This window comes from Apaloderma vittatum, unplaced genomic scaffold (genome assembly GCF_000703405.1).
Source record: "Apaloderma vittatum isolate BGI_N311 unplaced genomic scaffold, ASM70340v1 scaffold21429, whole genome shotgun sequence".
Classification (NCBI taxonomy): Eukaryota; Metazoa; Chordata; class Aves; order Trogoniformes; family Trogonidae; genus Apaloderma; species Apaloderma vittatum.
Genome location: NW_009733834.1, coordinates 34,430 through 43,501, shown reverse-complemented (window position 1 = coordinate 43,501; position 9,072 = coordinate 34,430). Strand labels below are relative to the sequence as shown.

The following is a 9,072-nucleotide window of genomic DNA, read 5'->3' as shown; positions in this document are numbered from 1 at the left end:
TTACTGAGCAGGATTTCAGTCCAGTACCTGAGGCCAAAATGGCAAGACTGTTTTTAACATTTTGCTTAAGCTAGAAGCAAGTCTCCCAAGCAGGAAGACACTAGCCAGAAAAAAAAAAAAAACCAACACACAGAAAAACCCCTAAATCAAAAAACCATGCAAAGCTAGAAAGATGAATTTTATTTTTTAAAAAAAAAAATTGCTCAAAGCTCAGAATGAATCCCTGAATGTATTTGTGAGCAGATCTGCTTTGAAGGGTATTTACAGTTCTTATGAAACTCAACGTAGCTCATAGAAATGAAAAAATGCAAGAGGGAAGAGAAATGTGAAAATAGATGATTCTCAGTGTCAGTTAATATTTAACTCATAAATATCATCAGTCCTTGAACCCAGTGTCAGAAACCTCTACACTGGATTTAGGTAGCAGTATCTTTCAAAGCGTATGACAGTAATAATTGCTTGTTTAAGTTACATTTCAGTCTCCAGCAACAGCAGTTGTATGAAATACTGGAAAGTGATGCTGGAGAGCCCCCTTGCTGTACTGGTTTATGGCTTACAAGCATACATAATGGCAAACTTAGAAGCCCATGCTTTATTATTATTTCACTGTTTCAGATACCTGCACCTCACTTCCAGAACGCAGGTGGTAGTTTGTGAAGCTGAGCCCACAGGGGAAGGAGATGTGCATATGAAACGTGTTTTCTCTTATAACTTGCCCTCTCTGGTTTTGGTACCCCTGACCCTCACTTCCCCTGTGGAGGGGTGGCTTGGTAATGGAAGCAATCCTGTAAAAATGCTAGGAAGAGATGTGTGGCCTCATGCTTCGATCTCAGCTTTGACAGGACTTGATACGATAGCTGGAAGCACACAAAAGCTGGGACCCACCACTGAACACTAAAAAAAATACTTTGGCTTGATAAGGATGGTGAGGGTTTACTTTAAAAAATCAAGAAAAGCAAACATTCCTCTTGAGAAGTTCTGCACGAAGATACCTGTCTGCACTTCCTGCATGACTCGTATTCAGTGGGGATGGGGAGCAGAGGGGAAGAGCTGATGACAGCCTAGGACAGGCTGGAGTGGAGGAACTGAGCTTCCCTAGAAATGCAGCAGGAAGGACTGCAGAAAGGTGGTAAACATGGCTTGGGAAATATTTATCGTCAGACTGCAATAGACAAGCCCTAGTCAAATGGGAAGGAGAGAAGATGGAAAGATGCCAAACACCTTTGAAAGTTAAGGGCTACTGAGTGTTGAAGAGAGGGAGCTGTGCACATGAGCACTTGGTGGGTGTAGGAAGAGCACCAATGGTGTAACACAGCACTTTTGGTTTTATTGTGGATAAACCTCTGAAACTTCGTTCCCAGGACAGCAGTGAGCAAAGTGACACCCAACTTAAAAGCCAGCACACCCAAAAGTTGCCCCATAAGCAGAATATGGGCTGGAGCAAGTCGAGAACAGGTTTGCAGTCTGGTGCACACAGGCAGAATCACAGTGGAAAGATCAACGGAGAGGAATATTCCCTGCTGCTCCTGGGGTCTGTGTTACAGGCCATGGCTGGCTGCACACGTAAGCAGAGTGAGTTGCTACTTGGAGGGCAGGTTGCCTGCTCTGCTTGTATTAGAGGCAATGGGTTCTGACAGAACAGCATGTTCCTCTCGATAGCCCAGCTCTCCCTCCTGTGCGCAGGGGCCTTTGCTGATGGAGGGGCAGGTATGTGTGAGTGGCAGCTCCTCCTGGAGCAGTAGTCCCTGCTCTGCTTGTGTCACAGCCTGGGCTGCAGGAGCAATAGATTCTGGTCTTCAGAGCTCCCCTATGGTCTCTGTCAGCCAGTTCTCTGCACATGGCAGTAGCCAGGGAGAGATGAAGAGGAGGAGAATCTTTTTGGCTCTTCTCAAAATCCCCATGAAATATCTGCTAACCTCCAAAGCTGCATTTCCTCCCCTCCAGGTTTTGATGAATTGTCAGACAACTCTGTTCTACACCAAACTTTTGCCTATGTATGACCTCTGATTGTGCAGCTCTCTTAGCCCTCTCCAATACTCTCCTATCCCTTCATCAGACCTCTTGGCTGCAGCCCTAAACCAGGATTTTGCTGAGAAGTCTAGAGCCAGTTCTGTTGTGAAAAATATTCTTCAGTAAAGGCACTGGTATCAGGCAAAGTGCCAATGGATCTTCCTCTTCAGTTGTGAAAAATATTCTTCAGTAAAGGCACTGTTATCAGGCAAAGTGCCAATGGATCTTACTCTTCCGAGTGGCATTTTTGTACAGAGTGTAAAAGCAAGGGTTAATGCTTTGGCAGGCTGAGGGCAGCGATCTGCAGTTAAACAGATCTTCCTGTTCCTCCACTATTATTATCATGATGATGATGGTTGTTATTACTGTCATTTGTAGGACATCTAAGTGAAGTTCATCCAGAATATAAATACCTGAAATTGAGGAGGAAAGCAGAAGAAAACACTTAAGATTTCCAAGTGGAGATGACCTCTGTTGCTTTTTGAGCTCAGACTATTTTTGGCAGGAGCAAAATGCAGAGAAGGCTTGCCTCGGAAAGAAGGCAGCCTAGCTGCCAGCCCCTGTAATTAGCCAAAGGACTTGCGGAGTGTGGGGAGGAGGTCACAGAGCACGCGGCTCCTGCTGTAGCACTGCTCGGTCCAGAGCAGCGCCTGCAGGAATGTAGAGCCTCGCCAAAGCCCGGATACTGCAGCTGATCCCATGTGGAGGCCAGAAGCCTTCTGGGGCTACTGGGTCTGCTGATGCACAGTGTGCGCCGTGCAGGGGGCACAAGGCTGTGAAGTCTTTGGAGCAGGAACTGTGTAATCCTCTGCGTATACACAGAGCACTGATTCAGTCCTTACCAAGTGCCTCCAAGTATGCTCATAAGTTATAATTATTCAGAGTAAACTAGAACCTTGATGACCCTGAATTGCAAGCAAACTTCTGAAATATACAACAGCGGAATTAATAATTTATATCTTTGCTTGGTGTAATAATAGAGGAAAAAGAATTACAGTGGGTGAGACAACCTCTGGGTCAGTGAATCTATCGTATCTCTTTACATGTAAATCCCAGACTTGCCGAGAGCCTGCGTGCAAAATATTTTCTCCTAATAATTGAAATTGAGTGTGAGGGTGTTATTATGAAGACTAAGGCCTTTTTCAGGGTTTTTTTTTGTACTATGTCTCTTGTCATCTAAAGGTAATCAAGGAAACAAAACAAAAGAAATATATTTTTACTACAAATATTTTCCTTCCATGACATTTAATAGGAAAACCACATTTAATTTTTCCTAAACAATGCATTCATTCCTATAGGCTGGGTTAAGGATGTAAAGAGTGAGTATATTACACTCAGGAGTTACACAGTCATAGACATGGGCTTGATATTAGAGTCTATAGATAAAAACCTCCTCTCACGGCAAGACTCCTTACTTGCTGCTTTCCTTGATGGGCAGCAGCCCAGGAGTGTGTTTGTGTACTTCCCAGAAAAGCTGGATCCAGAGCCAGCTCCTGGTCCGAATTTTGTCTGGTTTTAACCAAGCGCAGTTTCTCTATAGAAATTAAAGCCAAGGAAACATGCAGGTGATAGGGGAAGATGTCTTTCAGCCTGCTTTACTGAAGGCAGGGAGCTTTACACCAGTTCCACTGTGATTTTTTTTAATTTCTTTTTTTCTCCATCCCTGTTCAAGCTGCAGGAAAGTTCAGTTTCTCAAACGCAGCTTAACTTGGGGAGTCTCACAGTTCCACATTAGCTGATGGAGTTATGCAAAGTGGAAAAATCTCTGGGACATTAAAATCATGATGTGTGCTTCTTGAGAGGCATTTCCCATCACTTTTGTGTTGGATTTCAGAAGCTTCTTAGGTGCAATTGTAGGTATTTCATTTCAATGTGCGTGGATTTGTTTCACAGGTCTCATTTTGATGCCTGAATGCTGAGGGGAAAACCTCATCTTATACAGGAGAGTAGATGCAAAACTACGTGTTATGACCTAGATAACTAAGGTATTTTCTTCACAGAATCTCACGGCTTTAAATTTTTTGTGTGTCAGCATATTTAAAACTGCATGGGCTATGGCATGGGTTGGCATAGATTTTGATAATGGTTTTCATTCACTCACTTTAAAACATTTCTTTAAAGACCTTCAGCATTTTTTTCTGGTCTTCACAACTTTGCTGTGATATCTGACGGGGATGCCAGATGGGCCAAAGAGATAAACGTCGAACAAGTAAAGGGTCCCTGCATCCAGCCCTTTGATGGTCTCTGTGGTGACGGCTCGCTGGAGATTGATGTCGTAGAAATATTTGCAGAGCACTTTCTCTGACTTGTGCCGAGATTCAGGCCCAGAGCACCTGTCCGCACTCTGCAGTTCCATCCAGACCTGATCTTCTTCAATCCTTTTCTTGTAGACACAGTACTTGCTCTCCTCTTGTGTTCCTAGCCAGGCAATGGTGACAGAGTTGCAGGTCCGCAGTTTACTGAAGGACTTGATTTTTAAGCTCTCTGGAAGAAGTGGGAATGAGGGCTTGTGGAAATGGGAGGATACTTGTACTTTTACAGAAGCGTCAGATTCCTCTGTGGACCTCAGCTGCACCAAATATGTATCCAGCAGCTTTCCCTTCAGCGAGAAATACCTCAGCCCCGAGAGGTTTTCTGCTGCCACTGTTTTACCATTCTTTGTTATGTGAACCCGTACTTGGCCACGACACAGCTGAAAGGTGAATTGTAGTTTCTTATGCCTCGCCTGGTACTGCAGACTGTAGGATTTCTGTTTTTTCCCATCCAGGACAACCTGAATCACTTTTCCATCTTTCAGCTCTGTCACCTTAGGCTCAGGTTCTTCCAGGGTTCTTGCAAACGTCCCAGTATAAGCAGCGCTGGCGTTTGTGAGGAGATTGACAACAAAAACGTCAAAATAATACTGGGTGCTGGGACTGAGATTGGGAACTGTGTAAGTGTTCTTGATACCCATGCATATCTGCCTGACTTCCCCACTACTCACTTTGTTGATGATGCTCAATTCACTGTTGGACAATATCATCACCTGCTGCGGTTCAAGAAGGTACGGAGAGAGAGACAAAGCTAACGTAGGTGGCAGTTTCATTCCAGAGGATCTGATCGCTGTCTCAGCAGCACATAAGCTCTTATAGTTGTGCTTTTCATTAACCAGAAGACAATACTGAATGTTTTCTGTGTGTTGCAAGACAGAGGGGCTGTGCTTCCAGGTCAGAGTCACTGTTGTGTGCCCAATGCCAATGACATCTATGCGTGGATCCATTGGAAGTTCTGGATAGAGGTGCCCAGATGTTGTGTCAGTGGTTAAGTACACGGTAATGTGTGTGTCTCGCTCACTGGATAAGAACTCTAGCATGTAAAGGGCAGAATGAGAAGACATACCCATGTAAGTCTCTACAGAATTTCCCTTATAGTTAAAAACGGTGGACACCATGCTTGGAGCCTTCTGAGATTTTGAGACCTCTTGTGTATCATGATCACCTGCAGGCAAAAAGCAGACTTGTAAGTTTTATTTCATATGTGTTGAATCAAAGCACATTGCATAGGTTTTATTGTTCATATGTCAGGGAACATCCTATTTTATTTCTGAAAACAATACTTATACCTAAAAATACTTCTTACTAGCCCGATTTGTTGACAAGAAAATAAACATAGTAGCTTTTATTATAGCAGTGCATTTGCGGAATTATGTTTTCAAAAATACTATAATTGTAAAACCACAACTTGCAAAAGTTTGACTTGTCCCTAAAATTTTCTTCTTCCAATGGCTGTCTCTTTGGGTACTTGACTTCAATAAGACTCATACTTTCTGTGAAAGGAGTTTTCTTTGGTTTAGGTTTTTGCGATTGTCTCCTCTGAAGAGGGAGAATTTATCACTTCAAAGGAACATTATTTGGTCTCTACAGTCAGGTGTACCTGCCTGACAGGTAAGAACTAGTTAATGGCAGCTTTCAGATTTTATTTTGAAAAATTAATTCAAAAAGACATGGAAGAGAATAGAATTTCCTCTTAGGCTGAAGGCAGCATAATGCCCACTGCCATGGCAGGCGGTACTTCTAGAAAAATAAACAGCTGAATCTTCTCGCACATTGCTGTGGGGAGCAAAATGACTGGTTCAAGTGCCATAAGCCACAGAAATAGAGCTGAGACAGCGAAGTTTGGGCCAGTACAAACAACTTATGAAGCTGATTGGTGTTTGTGGAGCCCTGAAGACTCAGGGTTGTTCGCAGGTATTAACCTTAGACTCTTCAGCATGTAATCCTGAATTTACTTGAGTTGGTGGCAAAATCCCATGGGCTCCCATGTGTCACCCGTGGAGACAGGGATGTCCTTGTCAGCCTGTGACAGTTCACAGGAGAGGGAAGCATGAGATGTCAGAGTTGGTGGGGATTTTCCTATAACACAACTCCTTTCGAACGACTTAATGCTTTCTTTGTATCTGCTTAGGCAGATGGAAGGTCTCACCTTGTGCTGCTGTTCCAAGGAAATTTGCTGAAGCCTTGTGCACAAGGATGCTCCATTCGATGGGAACATCACAGGGGGTCACCGTTATTGTGAAAGGTGCGAGGGCTCTGCCTTCCTCCAAAACAAAGTAGTACCTGTAAATGTAGATTAAAACCAGAGGGGAAGTGTCAGGAAATTCAAGTCTGCCTGGAACTCCTTGTAATCAGCCCTGCTGGTGTGGGTCACTCCACAGTGAGTAGAAATGGCTGTTACCCTCTCAGATGCATCAGCGCCAGGGAATGGTGAATATGTGAAATCTTTAGCTCTGGGAAAAATACATGCCGTGGCTTTTTTTTTTCTAATCCATAAATATTTGCTGGAAGTTTTATCCACTTACGAAAGACAGAGTTTTTTACCACTGAATTTTAACCTTTCAGGTGAGTATCACATCTCAGTACCTACTTGATTATTTTGGGTGATGGATGTGATTAAAATGACTGCCTTCTAAATAACCACCATTGCCTTATTCTGGGGAATTTGGTATGCTTTTTCCCAGGATTTCCTGACGGGGGTTCAGCGAAAGCTCCTAGAGCCTATCCTCCCTCATATGTACTTCCATATCTTGGTCTTCCTGCGTGTCAGAGGAAGTGGAGGCGAGGGAATAGTTATAGCCAGTCTTAAACACTGTGAGATGCCAATGGCAGTTTCATCCAGGGCAATTCTAACTTCCTTGCCTTCCTGACAGAGGCTGCTGTGCGTGGGCAGTACAAAGGTATGTCACTCTGCTCAGTCAGGTTTTGATTCCTGCTTAAAAAGGCCCAGCATCCCATCTCAGTCCTTTGGTTTTCTGTTTATGTCTGTTGTTTTGGTGTATATGGGCTGTATACAGCCACAGAAATGTTTGGACCTGGGTCACTCAATCTGCAGTTACATGAAAGCAATTCAGGGGTGGGTTTTTCAGTTATTTAGTGAGACAAGCCCAGTCATTACGGACAGATCATGTCAGCCTAGAGGTCTGGCTTACTTTCAGGATATGGCTACGGGGAGAGTCAAGCTTCACTGGAGACAGTTCCACATTCTTGAGTCTTTTACTTTAAGCCAAAATTTGTCATCTCTTGGTTTCCTGTTTGGATGACTCTGGGGTTCATAAGGTCCTTACCTGATCATGCTAAACTGGAGAGGTTTTTGCTTCCTGATTGAAATCTTAATGTCAAGAACATAGAAAAATTCACTTTTCTCTGAGATTTCAATACCCATCTGCCTTTAACACGGAGAGCTCTGGGTTTTCCTCTTGTGAGAGTCGTCACATTACATAAGATGTGCCATGCTCCAGTTTCGGCGCGATGCGTATCAGGACTGAACCATCTGGCTCACCCTCTGCTCCAGGACCACTCTGCTCGGGTGTGCGTCCAATTCTCTGTGTGTCTGTCACTGTCCAAAGTGGAGTCTGATTAAACCACCTGAAGTGCATCTCTTTCCAAATAAGCAGGTCAGTCTCTGCTGCCTGAGGTGCAGTGCCAGCTGTAATATCTAGAGCGCCTACATATCCAGATATGGCAGAAAACTTCACAGGTATTTTAAGGGAGTGAAGAATCTGGAATTTCCACATGCAAAGCACTTGTGATCTTAGCAAGCTTTAGTGCCATTCAACAAAAACACTTGTAGGATGCAGGACACTGGCAGAAGTTTTTCTGAGAAGAAGTCTGTGCAGATATTCTGTGGATGTTTGAGATAGTTAATTTGTGAGGTAAAATTATTGTATTTTACAGTGGAAGTAGGACGGACGATGTGTCTCTGCAATTCTGAAGCCAGGCTGCTCATGTGGTGTTGGAGCCCCCTCTATTCTGCATCAGCTTTGCTTGCTCCTCTGATGAACACTCCAGAAAGCTGCCTGGGATGTGTACATAAATCTAAACTTCATCTCAGAGGGTCATTCCAGATTCTGGGCAATGTAATGACGTTTGAGCTTGACAGCAGTGGGGGATTTCTCTGCAAATTCAGTGGACGCCAAGAGAGCTCTGTGGGTGCGTAGCGATTCTTGGCTTGTACCGGTAGCCTACAGCTACCAGTGTCACAGGGAAGTATTTGACAATAGGAGTGACAGATTTGGTCTTACCTTTTAGGTATATCCTTCAGCAGGTGAACTGTAGTTTCTTTTCCATCAGCAAGTATCAGGGAGTGGTAGAAATTGAAGAGATCGGTCTTGAAGCTCTGTTGGAAGCTGGTGGTGGGTGCTTTTATGGCACAGCACAAGCAAGCCACCATGAGAAGATGGAGAGGCAGATAAAACCAGAACCAGGACATCTTCAGTACTGCAAAATGAGATGACAAAAGTGAACAGAAACTGCTGCCTTGGAGGAGAAAATAATCAATGACACTCTCTTTCTGTTAATTTCCTGGTATTTAGCATAATCACAGCAATTCATACAGTGCCAGTATCTATTTTGCTAAATTGCTTAAAGTTCACAGAAAAATGTTTCTCAGAAGATCTCTGCAAAGATTTACTGGCAGAAGCTGCTATGAAGTCTTTTTTTAACAGAAAAATACAGTCAACGTAGAACAAGTGCAATATCACAAGAGAGTTGTAAAATCAAGAAATACAAGCTTTCACTACTGACAAAA

General features: G+C 43.6%; 1 protein-coding gene across 1 annotated transcript; it reads right to left on the bottom strand.

Annotated features, from left to right (window-relative positions):
* Nucleotides 1-4,135: 4,135 nt before the first annotated feature.
* Nucleotides 4,136-8,754, bottom strand: LOC104267346 (protein NDNF-like). The gene is made up of 3 exons (XM_009876054.1): nt 8,567-8,754; nt 6,472-6,605; nt 4,136-5,487 (listed from the first exon to the last, which is right to left on the bottom strand). The coding sequence occupies exons 1-3, from the start codon at nt 8,752-8,754 to the stop codon at nt 4,136-4,138; spliced, it is 1,674 nt and encodes a 557-aa protein (XP_009874356.1).
* Between the last annotated feature and the right edge of the window lie 318 nt (nt 8,755-9,072).

Excerpts from the sequence above, each read along its gene's own strand:
- LOC104267346 (XM_009876054.1), bottom strand. The coding sequence starts at position 8,754 with ATGTCCTGGTTCTGGTTTTATCTGCCTCTCCATCTTCTCATGGTGGCT. Across the intron at positions 6,606-8,566 it reads CTGAAGGATATACCTAAAAG|GTACTACTTTGTTTTGGAGG; the intron begins GTAAGACCAAAT and ends CTACATTTACAG. Across the intron at positions 5,488-6,471 it reads CCTTGGAACAGCAGCACAAG|GTGATCATGATACACAAGAG; the intron begins GTGAGACCTTCC and ends TTTTGCCTGCAG.